Genomic DNA, 18,956 nt, shown 5'->3' with positions numbered 1-18,956 from the left:
ATCCTGTAGATTTTGGTAAGTTGTATTTCCATTTTCATTTGTCTCAAGGTATTTTTTTTAACTTCTCCTTAAATTTATTGGGACTTTTTTTTGTTAAATAGGATCTATCCTGGAGAGTGTTGCATGTGCACATAAGAAGCTTGTATAATATCTTGCTTTTGGCTGGAATGTTCTATATATATTAAATTAATCTGCCTAGTGTATCTTTTAAGACCAGTGTTTCCTTATTAATCTTCTGTCTGAATGATCTGTCCATTAATGTAAATGGGATATTAAAGTGTATCACATTTTTATTGCTGTCAGTTTCTCCCATTACATCTGTTAATATTTGCTTTATATATTTAGGCGGAGAAGGCAATGGCACCCCACTCCAGTACTTTTGCCTAGAAAATCCCATGGACGGAGGAGCCTGGTAGGCTGCAGTCCATAGAGTCGCTAGAGTCGGACACGACTGAGCGACTTCACTTTCACTTTTCACTTTCATGCACTGGAGTAGGAAATGGCAACCCACTCCAGTGTTCTTGCCTGGAGAATCCCAGGGACGGGGAAGCCTGGTGGGCTGCCGTCTATGGGGTCGCACAGAGTTGGACACGACTGAAGTGACTTAGCAGTAGCAGTATATATTTAGGTGCTATGTTGAGTACATAAATATTTACAAATATTATATCCTGTGGTTGGATTGACCCCTTTATCATTATGTAATGCCCTTCTTTGTCTTTTACTACAGTCTTTATTTTAATGTTTATTTGTCTGATATAAGTATAGTTACCCAATCTTTCTTTTGGTTTCCATTTGCATGGAACATCTTTTTCTATCCCTTCACTTTTAGTCAGAGTGTGTCCTAACATCTGAAGTAAATCTAACAGGCAGTATATGTTTGTTTTTTCAGTGTCTTGTTTTTTTAATCCACCCAGCCACTCTTATGTCTTTTGATTGGAGAATCTAGTCTGCTTACATTTAAAGTAATTATCGATAGGTGTGTAATTATTGATAGATATGTACTTACTGCCATTTTGTTCATTGTTTTCTGGTGGTTTTCTGGTTTGTTTCTGTTCTGCTCTCTTACCTTGTGATTTGATGAGTTTCTTTAGTGTTATACATACATTCCTTTCACATTATCTTTTATGTACATATTAGAGAGTTTTGCTTTGTGGTTACCATGAAGCTCACATATAGGTTCTGGTTCAAGACAACAGAGTAGAAGGATGTACGCTCATGCCCTCCTGTGAGAACACCAAAATTGCAACTAGCTTTTGAACAATCCTTGACAAGAGAACACTGGAACCCACCAAAACAAGATACCCCACATCCAACGACAAGCCACAGTGAGACAGCAGGAGGGGTGCAATCATGATAAAAATCAAATATGACAAAGGAACTGGGAATCCCTAGGGAATCTGGCCTTCAAGGCCAATGGGCTTTGATTATAGGACTTCCACAGGACTGGGGAAAACAGAAACTCCAGTCTTGGAGGGTACAAACAACATTTTGTGTGCACCAAGTCCCAGAGGAAAGGAGCAGTGACCCCATAGGTTACTGAACCAAAACTACTTGCTAGTGTTGGAGGGTCTCCTGTGGAGGCATGGGTTGGCAGGGGCTCACCACAGGGACAGGCACACTGGCAGCATCAGGCAACAAAGGTCCCTCTTGGTGTAAACCCTCTTGGAGTTCACCATTAACCCTATCATAACCCATAGATGACAGGGTAGGGTTGCCTCAGGCCAAACAACTACCAAGGATGGAGTGCAACCCCACCCATCAGCAAATAATTGGATTAAAGCTTTACTGAGCAAGACCCTGCCCACCAGAGCAAGACCCAGTTTTTCCCATTGCCATTCGCTCCCATCAGGAAGCTTCAGTTCAGTTCAGTCGCTCAGTCGTGTCCGACTCTTTGCAACCCCATGATTCGCAGCACGCCAGGCCTCGCTGTCCATCACCAACTCCCAGAGTTCACTCAAACTCATGTTTGTTGGTGATGGCATCCAGCCATCTCATCCTCTGTCGTCCCCTTCTCCTCCTGCCTCCAATCCCTCCCAGCATCAGGGTCTCTTCCAATGAGTCAACTCTTCGCATGAGGTGGCCAAAGTATTGGAGTTTCAGCTTTAGCATCATTCTTTCCAAAGAAATCCCAGGGCTGATCTCCTTCAGAATGGACTGGTTGGGTCTCCTTGCAGTCCAAGGGACTCTCAAGAGTCTTCTCCAACACCACAGTTCAAAAGCATCAATTCTTCAGTGCTCAGCTTTCTTTATAGTCCAAGTCTCATATCCATACATGACTACTAGAAAAACCATAGCTTTGACTAGACAGATCTTTGTTGGTAAAGTGGTGTCTGCTTTTTAACATACTGTCTAGGTTGGTCATAGCTTTTCTTCCAAGGAGTAAGCATATTTTAATTTCATGGCTGCAGTCACCATCTGCAGTGATTTTGGAGCCCCCCAAAACAGTCTGTCACTGTTTCCATTGTTTCCTCATCTATTTGCCTTGAAGTGATGGGACCAGATGCCATGATCTTAGTTTCTTGAATACTGAGTTTTAAGCCTTTTTTTTCCCCACTCTCCTCTTTCACTTTCATCAAGAGTCTCTTTAATTCTTTGCTTTCTGCCATAAGGGTGGTGTTATCTGCATATCTGAGGTTATTGATATTTCTTCTGGCAATCTTGATTTCAGCCTCTGCTTCATCCAGCATGGCATTTTGCATGATGTACTCTGCATAGAAGTTAAATAAGCAGGGTGACAATATACAGCCTTAACGTACTTCTTTCCCAATGTGGAAGCAGTCTGTTGTTCCATGTCCAGTTCTAACTTTTGCATCTTGACCTGCATACAGATTTCTCAGGAGGCAGATCATGTGGTCTGATATTCCCATCTCTTTAAGCATTTTCCAGTTTGTTGTGATCCACACAGTCAAAGGCTTTGGCGTAGTCAATAAAGCAAAAGTAGATTTTTTTCTGGAACTCTCTTGCTTTCTTGATGATCCAGCAGATCTTGTTTATTTGATCTCTGATTCCTCTGCCTTTTCTAAATCCAGGTTGAACATCTGGAAGTTCATGGTTCACATAGTGTTGAAGCCTCACTTGGAGAATTTTGGCATTACTTTGCTAGCATGTGAGATGAGTGCAATTGTGGGGGTAGTTTGAGCATTCTTTGGCATTGCCTTTCTTTGGAATTGAAATGAAAACTGACCTTTTCCAGTCCTGTGGCCACTGCTAAGTTTTCCAAATTTTCTGGCATATTGAGTGCAGCACTTTCACAGCATCATCTTTTAGGATTTGGAATAGCTCAACTGGAATTGAAATAGCTCAATTGGAGTTCCATCACCTCCACTAGCTTTGTTTGTAGTGATGCTTCCTAAGGGCCCACTTGACTTCGAATTCCAGGATGTCTGGCTCTAGGTGAGTGATCACACCATTGTGGTATCTTGGTCATGAAGATCATTTTTGTATAGTTCTTCTGTATATTCTTGCCACCTCTTCTTAATATCTTCTGCTTCTGTTAGATCAATACAATTTCTGTCCTTTATTGTGCCCATCTTTGCATGAAATGTTCCCTTGGTATCTCAAATTTTCTTGAAGAGATCTCTAGTCTTTCCCATTCTACTGTTTTCCTTTATTTCTTTGCACTGATCACTGAGCAAGGCTTAGATCATACAGACTGATAATTACCTAAAACATAAATGGATCAAATGTACCAACCACAAGACATAGACTGGCTAGGCAGATGAAAACATGTGCATGTATACACTTCCACTTACCACATCACTCTTTTTGACCCCCCAGATTGTATGTAATTATTTTCTATTGTTAAGTGAATCATATTCTTATTATGGCTTGCAGTTATACTTGTTTTTTTTCTGGCTATTCATTTTGAAAACTGATAAACATCTTTCACTATGGTGACTGTGTAACTATTAGTCACTTAGTACCATTGTATCATGATTTGTCAACAGAGAAATAATAGAATTTTATATCACCAAAACTATAATTTCATAGAAAAACCTGTAATCACTTTTTAAAATCCAGATGCATATCAGAATTATCCTGAAATTTTTTGAAAAATACAAATGCTCGTGTATTGCTTTTTTTATCTCCAGAGTTCCAGATAGGTTTCTAATAAGCAGTCATGTTTAAAAACAACTGGACTATATGATGATCTTTTACTTTTATCTAGTTTGTTTCACTTTTTCTATTTAATATTCAGTGCTTTCTTTTCATTTAGTTTGTTTTCCAATTTCTCCATCTCTTTTTTTTTTTCTGGTGTTCTTTCTCAAGCCTTTATCAAGTTTAATAGAAAAGCTTTTGTATGCATATATATAATATGTGTAATATATATTTTTTAGAAAACTTACCAATTTTTGCCTAAAAATTTATGAAACTTTGATTCTACTTGTTTGACTCAGTATGAGTAGAGTGCTAGATTTCTAATTAAAAAAACAGATATGCAACAAGCAACAAAGGTTTACTATATAGCACAGGGAACTATAGTCAATATCTTCTAGTAACCTATAATGGAAAATAATTTCAAAAATAATATTTGTATGTAAGTATGACTGAATCACCTTGCTGTGCGCCTGAAACAGTGTAAGTCAATTATACTTCAATAAAATATGTATATTAATAAAAAAGAAGCCAGACATAAAAGGCCACATAATTATGATTCCATTTATATGAAATATTAGGATGGGCAAATTCATAGAGACAGGAAAAGGATATAGGTCAGATAGATGGAGATTGATGTAATAGCTATGTTACTAATAATGCTTAGTTAGAATAAGCCTCATGGATCTGTAGCTCAATTTGGCTCCCTAAAACTATAATTAAACTTAATGCTCCTTTGTCCCCTTCCTCAGAGAAGGCAATGGCATCCCACTCGAGTATTCTTGGCTGGAAAATCCCACGGACAGAGGAGCCTGGTGGGCTGCAGTCCATGGGGTCGCTAAGAGTCAGGCACAACTGAGCGACTTCACTTTCACTTTTCACTTTCATGCATTGGAGAAGGAAATGGCAACCCACTCCAGTGTTCTTGCCTGGAGAATCCCGGGGACGGTGGAGCTGGTGAGCTGCTGTCTATGGGGTGGCACAGAGTCGGACACGACTGAAGTGACTTAGCAGCCGCAGCAGTCCCCTTCGTACCTAACAAGTTTCAAGTTAAAAGCCTGCATGGTAACCTTACCCATGGGAAAAGCAGATAGGATCTTTAGGGAAGGGGGCTTAAAACAAAGAAAGGGAACTCTGAGTTCAGCCCTTGGTTCTAGTTTCACCAAATAATGAAGCCATTCCATTTACCTTTTTGGAAAAGAGTGATAGAGAGAAACCTGAAGTATCTCTATTATTTTCAGTCTTGTTGAATGGAAGGTCCATATGTGAGGTATGGAAGATGAGCTTTCCCCCTGAAAATTTTTTTTTTTAGATTCAGTTGATGTTTCTTGAGCACTTTTGCCATTTTCCAAAAGATGCTGTGCCAGTCATTATGGTATTATATTCAGTCCTAGTGGGAAAGATAAGCAACTGATATTGGAATATTGTAAAAAGACCTGGACCTAGGAAATTCTTCCTTCAGCAATATGACTGACTGACTTTAAAGGAATCTCTGCTAAAACAACAACTAGATTCTGAAATAAACTAATTTTTCCTGCTTGCTGGGTTGGCAGGAATTAACAGAAATCTCGGAGGAGAACAGTAAAACCAAAATCTTGAGATAACCTGGAGTGGTGAAGAGCAAATCCCATTATCAGCACCATAATCAGGAAGTAAGTCTTGGACCAGCCCTTTGAAGCTGTAAATAAACGAGACTTCTCATTTAAACAGATCCAGAAACCTAAAAGTAGTTTGCTTTCTGGGTTTTAATTTTTATAGCTAGAAAATATGAATGATATTCACCTCACAGGGTTGTTGTGAGGCATCTGGGTCAGAAAATAGGGTTATTGGGGTAGACAAGGGCTTTATGGGCTTATTGCTGTGTTTCATTCTGCAGACGCAGACTGTTAGAGGGCCTTCTTGTTGTTCAGTTGCTATGTCACGTCCAACTCTTCTGTGACCCCATGGACTATAGCCTGCCAGGCTCCTCTGTCCATTGGATTTCCCAGGCAGGAATACTAGAGTGAGTTGACATTTCCTTCTCCAGGAAATCTTTCTAACTCAGGGACTGAACCCGAGTCTTCTGCATTGGCAGGCGGATTTTTTACCACTAAGCCACCAGGGAAGCCCATTGGAGAGTCTTAGTCATCTGTATTTCCATCTGATGACATAATTATTAAAACTAGAAAGATAATTTGTTATCTCTGAAAACTTAGAGTAATATGTGATAAAATGCAAATTAGTTAATTAGGAGTTAGGACTATCAGAGGACAATGAGATGAGAGGGTAAACAATTGTCATTAGATTAAATTTATTCATTTATCTAATGAGTTAATAAATACTATGAGTTGAGTCTAAAACACTATGTAAGGGTACAGGATACAAGAATAAGTTACTGTCTAATGAGGGGAAGGATATGGAAGTGCTCTGTGATATGCACTAAAGTGATATTGGTATGTACAGAGTGCTTTGGAGTAATCAAAAAGGGAAGCAATAAGCTCTCCAAGGTTGAGCAATGCAGTTGAATTGTGCTTCCAATCTGTGAAACTCTTTGACCTGCCAAAATACTCTCTGCCGCTGCTACTGCTAAGTCACTTTAGTCGTGTCCGACTCTGTGCAACCCCATTGACGGCAGCCCACCAGGCTCCCCTGTCCCTGGGATTCTCCAGGCAAGAACACTGGAGTGGGTTGCCGTTTCCTTCTCCAATGCATGAAAATGAAAAGTGAAAGTGAAGTTGCTCAGTCGTGTCTGACTCCTAACGACCCCATAGACTGCAGCCTACCAGGCTCCTCCGCCCATGGGATTTTCCAGACAAGAGTACTGGAGTGGGGTAGTTAAGAATCAGGCAGATTTTTAACTAGTGTCAGGGAGACACTAGTGAGAAATCTACTGAAAGATAGCTGCATAGGGCAATATCTATGAATTTGCTGCTCTTTTAACAGACTGCATTCCCTAATCACTTGCCACTTAAGTGACAAAGCTGAAATGTTTATGGTTTTGAAATGTCAGGAGATAGAGGTAAAGGATAGCAGAGCAGCAAAGAATTAGGGCTGCAATCCCTAATCTCTTGAAGCAACAAAATCACAGGAAGGGCAAACCCCAAAATTAAAGTAAAATGTCTGCCCAAATGAGAACCACCCTGTCCCTCACCACCAAAAGGTCAGGTTAAAAGGGTAGCAGTTGGAAAGCATAAGAACAAAGATAGCAGCACCTACATTGTGTGAAGGAGATGAAGCTTGCAGTTTGACTTCAGGCAGACTAACTACTAGAGCAACAACAACAATGAAAGGACAATTTTTGGAAGAAAACAATCAAATCATTACATGTATCTATAAAACTCAATTTTCAACCAAGAATTACTAGACATTCAAAAAAACAGAAGTGTGACTCATTCTTGGGGAGGAAAAAAAAAGGAGGCAGTCAATGGAATCTGATGGGAATGAGCTTAAGTGTTGGATTTAACAAAAACTTCAAAATAATTACTATAAATACATTTATTCGGTTAAAGAAAATAATGACATCAATGAGTGAATAGATAGAAAATCTCAGCAGAGAAATGAAAGCTATAAAAAGCAGAAATTCAGTTTATAAAAACAGAAAATTTGGATATAGAGAGACATGCACAGGGAAGGCAATGTGAAGGCACACAGGGAGAAGATGGCCATGTGATGGGAGTGCTGCATCTGCAAGCCAAGGAGTGTCACTGCTAACGAGCAGAAGCTAGAGGAGCCCAGGAAGTCACCTCCCCTACAGCCGTTAGAGCCCGTCCCTGGTGACACCTTGATCTTGGACTTCAGAGCTGTGAGACAATAAAGTTCTGTAATTTTTAGAAAAGAAAAGTTCAGAAGTTTAAAAATACAGTAACTAAATTTTTAAAATAACTAGATGGGCTCAGTGGCAAATTAGGAAAGAAAGCAGGTGATGGCAGGTGGGGAGAGACAGAGATGTTTGAGATGGAACAGTAGAAACCACCCAAGTTTAAGAATAGAGTACAGTAAAAGATGGAAAAAATTGAACAAAACATCAGAGATCTGCAAGGAAATGCCAAGTAATTCAAAAAATAGAGTCTTTTAAGGAGGGGTGGGTATAACTGTAAAAAAATTTTTAAAGAAATAATGGCTGAAATTTTCTCAAATTTGGTGAGGAAAAAAATGAGTTATACATCCTAGAAGCAGAGCAGACTCAAGATGAACACAAAGAAAACCACTACTGTCCAGAAAAAAATATGTTACATAGGGACTTCCTTGGTGGTCCACTGATTAGGAATCCACCTGCCAGTGTGGAGGACACAGGTTTGATCCCTTGTCTAGGAAGATCCTGTGGCAACTAAAAACCCATGCACCATAGCTACTGAGCCTGCACTCTAGAGCCCAAGAGCCACAGCTAGTGAAGCCTTTGTGCTCCAGCGCCAGTGTTCCACAACAGGAGAAGCCACTGCAATGAGAACTCCGTGCCTCTCAACTAGAGAGTAGCCCCCACGTGCTGCAACTAGAGAGAAGTCTGCATGGCAATGGAGAACCAACACAGCCAAAAATAAATAAAATTATTAAAAAAAATAAGGACAAAATAGTGACAGTTTCAGATAGAATGAGAGAATTATCATTAGCACTCTTGTACTACAAGATATTTTAGCTGAAGGGAAATGACACCAAATGGCACGTTGGATCTACACAAATGAAGGAACTAGGAATTGTAAATGTGTATAAAATAAAGAATTTTCTTCTACTAATTTCCTTAAAAATGAATAACTGAAAGTAAAGACTTATGCTATATATATATATATAAGTATAATATATATGACAACAAAAATAAAGAATGGGGCACAAGGCAAGAAGTATTTTGTAAGATTTCTACTTTTTTATCTTGAGTATGTTAATATTTTTCCTAAGTACACTGGAATAAATTGAATCTGTATACTGTAACCACATGAAAAGTGTAAAAGTGTTAGTCACTCAGTTGTGTCCGACTCTTTGGGACCCCATGGACTACAGCCCTCCAGGCTCCGGTGTTCATGGAATTTTCCAGGGAAGAACACTGGAGTGGGTAGCCATTCCCTTCTCCAGGGAATCTTCCCAAGCCACGGATCGAACCCAGGTCTCCTGCATTGCAGGCTGATTCTTTACTATCTGAGCCACAGGTAACCACATGTGTGCTAAGTCACTTCAGTCATGTCCAACTCTTTGCGGCCCTTTGGACTGTAGCCCACTAGGCTCCTCTGTCCATGAGATTGTCCAGGTGAGAATACTGGAGTGGGTTGCCAAGCCCTCCTCCAGGGAATCTTCCAACCCAGGGATTGAAACCATGTCTTTTACATCTCCTGCATTGGCAAGTGGGTTCTTTACTTCTAGCAGTACCTGGAAAGCCCAAATAAGAGCTGAAGAGAGGAGTTAGACTGTAGCCCACCATGCTCCTCTGTCCATGGAATTCTCCAGGCAAGAATGAACACTGGATTGAGTTGCCATTCCCTTCTCCAGGGGATTTTCCTGACCCAGGGATCAAACCCAGGTCTCCTGCATTGCAGGCAGATTCTTTACCATCTGGGCCACTAGAGAAGCCCTTGAGTAACCGTTAAAAATATAATTAAAAAATAAATAGCTAGAACCCCAACAGAGGAATTAAAATGGAATTCCAAAATACATACGATTAACTCAAAGGAGAGTGGGCTAGGAGGAACAGAGGAAGAGTTAACAGGACAAATAAGAAATATATGGATGCAGATATAAACGCAAATATATCAACAGTTAAGTGTAAATGAACCAAAAACTAATCAAAAGGCAGAGGTGGTTAGATTGGACCAAAAAGCAGTAACAACTATTAGCTATTTATATGTGGTGCACTTTAAATACAAAGACACAAATATGTGGAGAATAGAAAGATAGAAATACACTAGGCAAACAGTATGCCTAAGAAGGTGTCTCTATTATTTACCAGAAAAAATAGACATCAGTACAAGGAAGATTGCTGGAGACTTGAGAGGATAAATGTTGTTTTAATAATGATAAATGGGCTAATACATTAAGAAGGTAGAATAATTTTAAGTATATTATTACACTTAATAAACAGAATTTCAAAATACGTGAATCAAAAACTAACCAAACACAAGGGGAAAATGGTCAAACCCACAATCTTAGTTGGACACTTTAATACACTCAGTAATTAATAGCACAACTGCATTGCTTCAAAGGTGAAGAAAGTCAAAGATCCAAAAGTCGTCAACAGCCATGACCTAATTGACATTTATAGCCAACAATTGCAGAATGCACATTTTTTCCTCCAAATATACAAGGAACATTCAGCAAGTAGGCCATGTGTTAGGGTATAAAACAAGCCTCAATGTAGTTCAAAAGATTGAAATCTTACAGGGTTTTGTTTTCCGACCGTAGTGAAGGTAAGCTTGAACTGCATGATAATAAAATGACTTTGTATTAAAAACTGTGGGATGAAGCTACAGCAGTACTTACAGGAAAATTTTTAGCTTTAAATGCTAATGTTAGAAAAGAAAGATTTCAAAAATCAAGTTATCTAAGCTTCCAGAGATGGGAATACCAGACCACCTGACCTGCCTCTTGAGAAATTTGTATGCAGGTCAGGAACCAACAGTTAGAACTGGACATGGAACAACAGACTGGTTCCAAATAGGAAAAGGAGTACGTCAAGGCTGTATATTGTCACCCTGCTTATTTAACTTCTATGCAGAGTACATTATGAGAAACGCTGGACTGGAAGAAGCACAAGCTGGAATCAAGATTGCCGGGAGAAATATCAATAACCTCAGATATGCAGATGACACCACCCTTATGGCAGAAAGTGAAGAGGAACTAAAAAGCCTCCTGATGAAAGTGAAAGAGGAGAGTGAAAAAGTTGGCTTAAAGCTCAACATTCAGAAAACGAAGATCATGGTATCCGGTCCCATCACTTCATGGGAAATAGATGGGGAAACAGTGGAAACAGTGTCAGACTTTATTTTGGGGGGCTCCAAAATCACTGCAGATGGTGACTGCAGCCATGAAATTAAAAGACGCTTACTCCTTGGAAGGAAAGTCATGACCAACCTAGAGAGCATATTCAAAAGCAGAGACATTACTTTGCCAACAAAGGTTCGTCTAGTCAAGGCTATGGTTTTTCCTGTGGTCGTGTATGGATGTGAGAGTTGGAGTGTGAAGAAGGCTGAGCGCCGAAGAATTGATGCCTTTGAATTGTGGTGTTGGAGAAGACTCTTGAGAGTCCCTTGGACTGCAAGGAGATCCAACCAGTCCATTCTAAATGAGATTGGTCTGGGTGTTCTTTGGAAGGAATGATGCTAAAGCTGAAACTCCAGTATTTTGGCCACCTCATGCGAAGAGTTGGCTCATTGGAAAAAACTCTGATGCTGGGAGGGATTGGGGGCAGGAGGAGAAGGGGACGACAGAGGATGAGATGGCTGATGGCATCACTGACTGAATGGACATGAGTCTGGGTGAACTCCAGGAGTTGGTGATGGACAGGGAGGCCTGGCGTGCTGTGATTCATGGGGTCGCAAAGAGTCGGACACAACTGAGCAAGTGAACTGAACTGAACTGAAGCTTCCACATTAAGAAAGTAGAAGAACTTCCCTGGTGGTACAGTGGATGAGAATCTACCTGCCAATGCAGGGGACACAGATTCCATCTTGTCCAGGAAGATTCCACGTGCTGTGGAGCAGTGAAGCCCATGCACCACAACTACTGAGCCCACACACCTAGAGCCTATGCTCCACGACAGGAGAAGTCACCACAATGAGAACTCATGCACTGCAATGAAGAGTAGCCCCTCAGCACAGCAGTGAAGACCCAGCACAACCAAAGATAAATACAAGATGAATAAATTGTTTAAAAAAGAAGTTAGAAAAAGAAGGCAAATTCAAACCCACAGTAAATAGAATGAAGGCAATGATAATGATAACAATAGAAATAAATAGATGAAAAACCTGGTCCTTTGTAAATATCAGTAAAATTGATAAACTTCTAGCTAGGCTGATCAGGGGGAAAAATGCAAAGGATATAAGTTACCAATATTGAGCATAAAAAAGAAAACTGGGGATAAGTCTATATGGAGTTTAGAATTTAAAAGATATTAAACACATTTTGAAAGACTTTATGCTAATAAATTTGACAATTTAGATGAAACAGACCAGTTTCACAAGTCACAAAATTAACACGAGATGTAGAAAATGTTAATAGCCTTATGTCTTCCAAATTTTAACTACAAAGCAAATTCTAGGCCCAGATAGCTTCACTTCTATAAACACTGAAGAAAGATGTGGTACCAATCCAACACAGCCTGAATAGAGGGGATGAGAATAGTTCCCGAGTCACTTCAAGAAGCCAATTTTATTTTAATAGCAAAACCAGTAAAAGACTATAAGAATAGAAAACTACAAACTAAGGGGAAGGGATGGTTGGATGGCATCACCGACTCAGTGGACGTGAGTTTGAATAAACTCTGGGAGTTGGTGATGAACAAGGAGGCCTGGAATGCTGCAGTCCGTGGGGTCACAAAGAGCTGGACACGACTGAGGGACTGAACTGAACTGAACTGAATATCCCTCAAGAATATGTAAAGATTCTTAACAAAATATTGATATGTTAAACCAAACTGTTGAAAAAGAGTAATACATTATAACCAAGTGGAGTTTTCCCCAGGACTAATTTAACATTAGAAAATCAATGAATATAATTTTTGATATTAATAGTACAAGGGAAAATCATAAAATAAGAGGTACAGAAAAATCATTTGACTAATGACCATTCCCAATTAAAACTCTCAGAAAACAAAATAAGGAAACTTTCTCAACATGATATGGGGCATCTATGAAAACAACACAGCTAACATGGTACTTAATGATTATATGTCTGCTTTCAGCACTTTTATTGAGAATTGTACTGAATGCCTTAGCCACTGCAATGGTGACAAAAGGAAATAAAAGGCATGCAGATTGAAAAGGAAGAAGTAAAACTCTTTTATTTACAGACATGATTTCTTATATGGAAAACCTTAAGGAATGTATAAAAAAAAGTTACTGAACTAGTAAGTGAATTTAGCTAGGTCAAAGGACACAGGGATAATACACATACATAAATCAATAGTATTGCTTTATACTAGCAATGAATAATTGGAAAATGAAAAAAAATTTTCCATTTTCAATATAATTTAAAAGCATCAAGTTCTTTGGGATCAAAAGAAAAGTTTTGGGGACTTCCCTGGTGGTTTAGTGGATAAAACTCCATGCTCCCAATATAGGAGGCCTGGCTTTAATCCCTGATCAGGGAACTAGATCCTACATGCTGCAAATACAACATGGTGCAACCAAATAAATAAATATATTTTTTTAAGTGTTTCTTCAAGAGAGAGATATATGTGTAATTATAGCTGATTTGCATTGCTGTATGATAGAAACCAACACAATATTGCAAAGCAATTTTCCCCCAATTAAAAATAAATTTTTTAAAAAGTGTTTACTATTTAAAAAGAAAAAGGTTTGTACAGATGCAGTGGGAATATAAGGAAGGAAACAAATACTTTGAGACCAGAAGTGATCTGGAAGAATTTTCAGACACAGTGATATCTGTGCTGAGTTTTGAAAGACAAGTAACTTTCAAACAATCAAACAGATAATAGTCATTTCAGGCAAAAGAAAGAACCATAAGCAAACATAAAGATAGAAATACTGAGAAAGCATGGCATATTTAAGGATCTGAAGTATTTCTATGTGATTTGCTCAAATGAGGAAGAGAAATCAGGAAGACGCTAAATTATGAAGGACTCTAGCTCAGCTAAAGGGCTTCCCTGATGGCTCAGAGGTTAAAGAGTCTGCCTGCAATGTGGGAGACCCGGGTTCAATCCCTGGGTTGGGAAGATCCCCTGGAGAAGGAAATGGTAACCCACTCCAGTATTCTTGCCTGGAGAATCTCATGGAGGGAGGAGCCTGGTAGGCTATAGCTCACGGGGTCGCAAAGAGTCGGACACGACTGAGCTACTTCACTTCACTTTCTAGCTCAGCTGGTAAAGAATCCGCCTGCAATACAGGAGACCCCAGTTCGATTCCTGTTGTCTGGAAGATCCCCTGGAGAAGGGATAGGCTACCCACTCCAGTATTTATGGGCTTCCCTGGTGGCTCAGACAGTAAAGAAACAGCCTGCAATGTGGGAGACCTGGGTTTGAACCCTGGGTTGGGAAGATCCCCTGGAGGAGGGAATGGCTACCCACTCCAGTATTCTTGCCTGGAGAATTCCATGGACAGAGGAGCCTGGCAGGCTATATAGTCCATAGGGTTACAAGGAGTGGGATACGACTGAGGGACTTCAACTTTTTCATGAGTCTTACTAAGGCCTTTGTCCTTTATCCTGTACCTCATATGGTGGGTTTTAAGTGAAAGAGACATGATAATATTGTGTTTTAGGAGTTGGCCATGGCAGAGGAATTCAATTCAGACCCTTATAGCTATTTATGTTGAGTTCAGCTAGCAGTAGAGAGGCAGTGATACTCTATTGCTGCTTCTTAGGAATGAGGCATTTGGTTTCATCAAGCAATCCCTATTCCAGGATGAGATGCATGCCAACTTCTCACTTGACTCACTCAGAATCCTGTGTCCAGCTTTGGTACTGTTGACAGTGGTAACCATCACATTTGATAAAAGAAATAGCGTGGAAACTGTGGTAGCAGCAATAGCGTTGGTAGCCCAGCAGTTGCTACCTAATATACCAGTGGCAGTGGTACCCAACCAAGTGAAGAGACACCTGGAAGATAGAGCAATATTATTCCTGGCTCCTGACACAGAGGTTGTTTAAGTACCTCAACTAGCATCATTAGGCTTTGTGAACTGCTTCATCATTTTGCCAAGGAATGGTAGTGAAGATAGAAGATATTTTTGTAATTAATGTAGGCTTAAACTTACACTGGTTAGGTTTATAACTCTTATTGTATTATCCTCCATATCTGACTATAAGCTGATTATACATTGAATGAGGTTGTACATTCCTAGGGCCTAACAGGAAAAGAAAGAAACAGGCCTGGGTTTGAGTGTCTTTCTCTGCTTCATAGCTAAATAATTCGTAACCCTCTGAACTCTAGTTTCCCAATCTGTATAATGGAGATGATAATGCCTTCCTGATGATAAAATGCCTTCCTGATAGGGTAACTGTGAAAATTAAAGATGTATAGAAGTACTCACCGTGTTCTTAGCACAAAGTAGATTCTCTTGTACTAGCTTCCCTTCTTTCGCTTCTATTGTAGGTTATCCTATGTATTTGCTTTTCCAAACAAAGGTGGCTTTTCACTTTGACTTAAGGTTGAAATCTTCCCTACTACTCCCCTGAAATCTTCCCTACTACTCCCCAGTCTACTGTGGACCATAAAACATTTCCCTCTGTGCCCTCTGTTATGTGCTTATGGCCTTTGGATAATTTAAGAAGGTATGGAAGTTGGCAGCTTTGACAACAGTGAAATTTTGACCAAAGGAAATAAACTAATACTTATGTTATACAAGATACGTAAATTGTCAATGAAATGAAAAGGTAAAATAGGTTTAGCCTTAAAAGCTAAGCTTTAAGTCCTCTTAGAAAAAGCTAAGACACCCCCTCCCCCACTTAACCTCTTATCTTCTCACAATCCTTCAACAGGACTTCATTTTTTTTTTTTTAACAGGACTTCATTGACTTAACTAGAGAAACCAGACCAAGGGCAAAGGATCGCAGTGGACTCTGTGTGATTGACCTGACAGGATCTGAGGAAGAAAATAGACCTATTGCCACTCTTGACTTGACTCTAGAACCTGTTGCTCCTTCCCAGAAAGAGCCAGCCAGTCTTCAAGCATGTGCCAGCCTCTGCAGCAAAGAGATAGTGGAAGGGTGGGTGGACAGAAGCTCTAGGCCTGCAGCACGGAGAATTATCAACAGTGATCCTGTGGATTTGGACCTTTTGGAAGAAACAGCATTCGAAGGTCCCCAGCCACCCATGTCTATCAGTGGGGACTCTGTTTACCCAGTAGAGCCGAACTGTAGCTCAACCATATTCAAAGGTGACCTCAGCTTCTTGGCAAGCCTACAACCCTCTTCAAATATTCACTCCCTCCCCCAAACCAGCAATAATAGTAGCAGTAGCAATCAAAGGATACCCTTGCCATGCCCACAGCAAGATGTGCCATACCCACCACAAGCCTTGCCATGCCCACTGCAAGCCTTGCCATGCCCACTGCAAGCCTTGCCATGTCCACCTCGAGCCTCCTCATGCCCACCTCGAGCCTTGTCATGCCCATCACAAACCATGCAGTACCAGCTACAAACTTTGTCTCGCCTGCCTCAAGAAGAGCTGTGTCCCCCTCAAGACATGCCCTACCCTCAGAATGTGCCAGGCCCCCAGCAGGGTATGCCGAGTCCACCTCATGGTTCATCATGGCATCCTCAGCGCTCACTAAGCCCACCTCAACACTCACTGGGCCCACCTCAAGATGCACCAGCTCCACCTCAGAAGATATCATATCTGGAAGATGTGTCCCATCTACAGGATGTGCCACAGTCCCTGGAAGACATGCCACAGACACCACAAGATATGCCACAGTCATCAGGAGATATGCCACTGTCACCGGTCAGCATACCACAGTCACCAAGAGACATGCCACCGTCTCTGGTCAGCATGCCACAGCCACCAGCAGATGTGTCACAGTCACCTGTCAACGCACCTCCATCACCAGGAGATGCGTCCCCGTCACCAGGAGATGTGCCGCCGTCACCAGGAGATGCGCCGCCGTCACCAGCAAGTGTACCGCATTCATCTAGAGAAGTCTCATGCTTATCAGGAGATGCCCTTCATTCACCTGGGGACATGTCACGCTCATTGGTAGACATGCCACCCACAGTTGGACAGTTGGCTCATTTACCAAAAATCAGGCCTGCCTGTCCCCAGAATGACATACAGAACCATGACACCCCTATGGATGTCTCGGCTCCATCCTCTCCAAGCTCCTCTCCCAGCCCACAGTCCCCAGAGTTTGAGACTTCCTTAGAGAAAGTTCCTTGGCTCTCTGTCACAGAAAATCCAGCCAGAAAAGAGAGATCACTGTCAGAGCCTGTCAACCCCGGGTGTGCCCTGATACAGACACAGATACCGCAAGGCGGGTTGTACAACAGACCGTGCCTACATAGACTGAAGTACTTCTTACGACCTCCGGTGCATCACCTCTTCTTCCAGACACTAATACCAGATAAAGACACAAGAGAGGTGAGCTAACATGCCTTCCTTGGGGATCAAGTGTCCTTTGTACAGGCCTTGTATATGCTCAAGGGGGTCCACACATGAGAGAACAGGACCAGTTGAGTTTCACATTGTTAGAAATGTGCACTAAAGAACTGATGCCATCCCATGTAGAATCAGGTCCAGGTTCAAATTCAGCCTCACACTTAGAAACCAGCATTGGAGACATCACTTTTTGTAGTTCAGTCGCTAAGTCATGTCTGACTCTTTGTGACGCGATTGACTGCAGCGTGCCAGGCTCCTCTGTCCTCCACTATCTCCCAAAGTTTATTCTGATTCATGTTCATTGAGTAGGTGATGCTATCTAACCATCTCATCCTCTGGTGCCCCCTTCACCTTTTGCCTTCAATCTTTCCCAGCATCAGGGTCTTTTCCAATGAGTCGACTCTTTGCATCAGGTGGCCAAAGCATTGGAGTTTCAGCTTCAGCATCAGTTCTTCCAATGAATATTCAGGACTGATTTCCTTTAGGATTGACTGGTTTGATCTCCTTGCAGTCCAAGGGACTTTCAATAATCTTCTCCAAGACCACAGTTCAAAAGCATCAGTTCTTTAGTGCTCAGCTTTCTTTGTGATCCAACTCTCACATCCATCCACGATTACCGGAAAAACCATAGCCTTGACTAGATGGACCTTTGTGGGCAAAGTAATGTCTCTGCTTTTTAATATGCTGTTTAGGTTGGTCATAGCTTTTCTTCCAAGGAAAAAGTGTCTTTTAATTTCACAGCTGCAGTCACCATCTGCAGTGATTTTGGAACCCCAGAAAATAAAGTCTGTCACTGTTTCCATTGTTTCCCCATCTATCTGCCTTGAAGTGATGGAACCAGATGCCATGATCTTAGTTTTTTGAATGTTGAGTCTTAAGTCAGTCATTAGGGAACTGCAAAAAAAAAAAATCACATCTACTAAGATGGCTCTAATAATATTTTTATTTAAATATAGTTGGTTTACAATATCATGTTAGTTTCAAGTGTATAGCAGAGTGATTCCATTATTTTTTCAGATTATACTCCATTATAGGTTTTCACAAGATGTTGAATATAATCCCCTATATAGGGGTTTCTATATAGAAAACCCTCCAATGTCCCCCTCCAATGCAGGGGACATTGGTTCAATCCCTGGGTGGGGAACTGATATCCCACATGCCATGGGGCAACTAAGCCCATGTGCTGCAACTCCTGAGCCCATATGCTGTAGAGCCCACATACCACAACTAGAGAGAAGCCCATGTGTTGCAACTAGAGAAGCTCATGCACTGCAACTAATAGGGGTTTCTATATAGAAGCCCCTAAAAGCCGGTTTCTAAGCTATATAGTAAATTTGCCCAGTAACTTCTTAGCCAGGCTCTATGCTGCCACTTCATTCCTTAATTAAGGACCTTAATTCCTCTGAGTCTTTCTCTTTAGCTCTAGAATGGGTCATAACGCCTGTATCATGTCATTGTTTGGCTTAAAGGTAAACACATAGACACATGAAGCAACCTCTCAGGGTTTATAGGAATGTTATATGAATAGTAGTTCCCCTTAAGGATAAGGGCATTAGAACAATTTATAAACCTTATCTAAAATTTGTAGAGCTCTCCATTTGTAGGCAAGATCAGTTCTGGGTGTTCTTTG

At 40.8% G+C, this 18,956-nt stretch overlaps 1 protein-coding gene across 1 annotated transcript in view; it reads left to right on the top strand.

Moving 5' to 3' along the window:
* The window catches only part of SIMC1 (SUMO interacting motifs containing 1), an 83,553-nt gene that overhangs the window by 21,385 nt on the left and 43,212 nt on the right, over positions 1–18,956 (top strand). Inside the window, exon 2 of the mRNA XM_070377212.1 lies at positions 15,737–17,308. Coding sequence (XP_070233313.1) covers positions 15,737–17,308 — 1,572 coding nt within the window. The remainder of the gene's footprint in view (positions 1–15,736; positions 17,309–18,956) is intronic.

This window comes from Bos mutus, chromosome 10 (genome assembly GCF_027580195.1).
Source record: "Bos mutus isolate GX-2022 chromosome 10, NWIPB_WYAK_1.1, whole genome shotgun sequence".
Classification (NCBI taxonomy): Eukaryota; Metazoa; Chordata; class Mammalia; order Artiodactyla; family Bovidae; genus Bos; species Bos mutus.
Note: the sequence above shows the minus strand (reverse complement) of the source record. Positions and strands in the feature narration are given on the sequence as shown.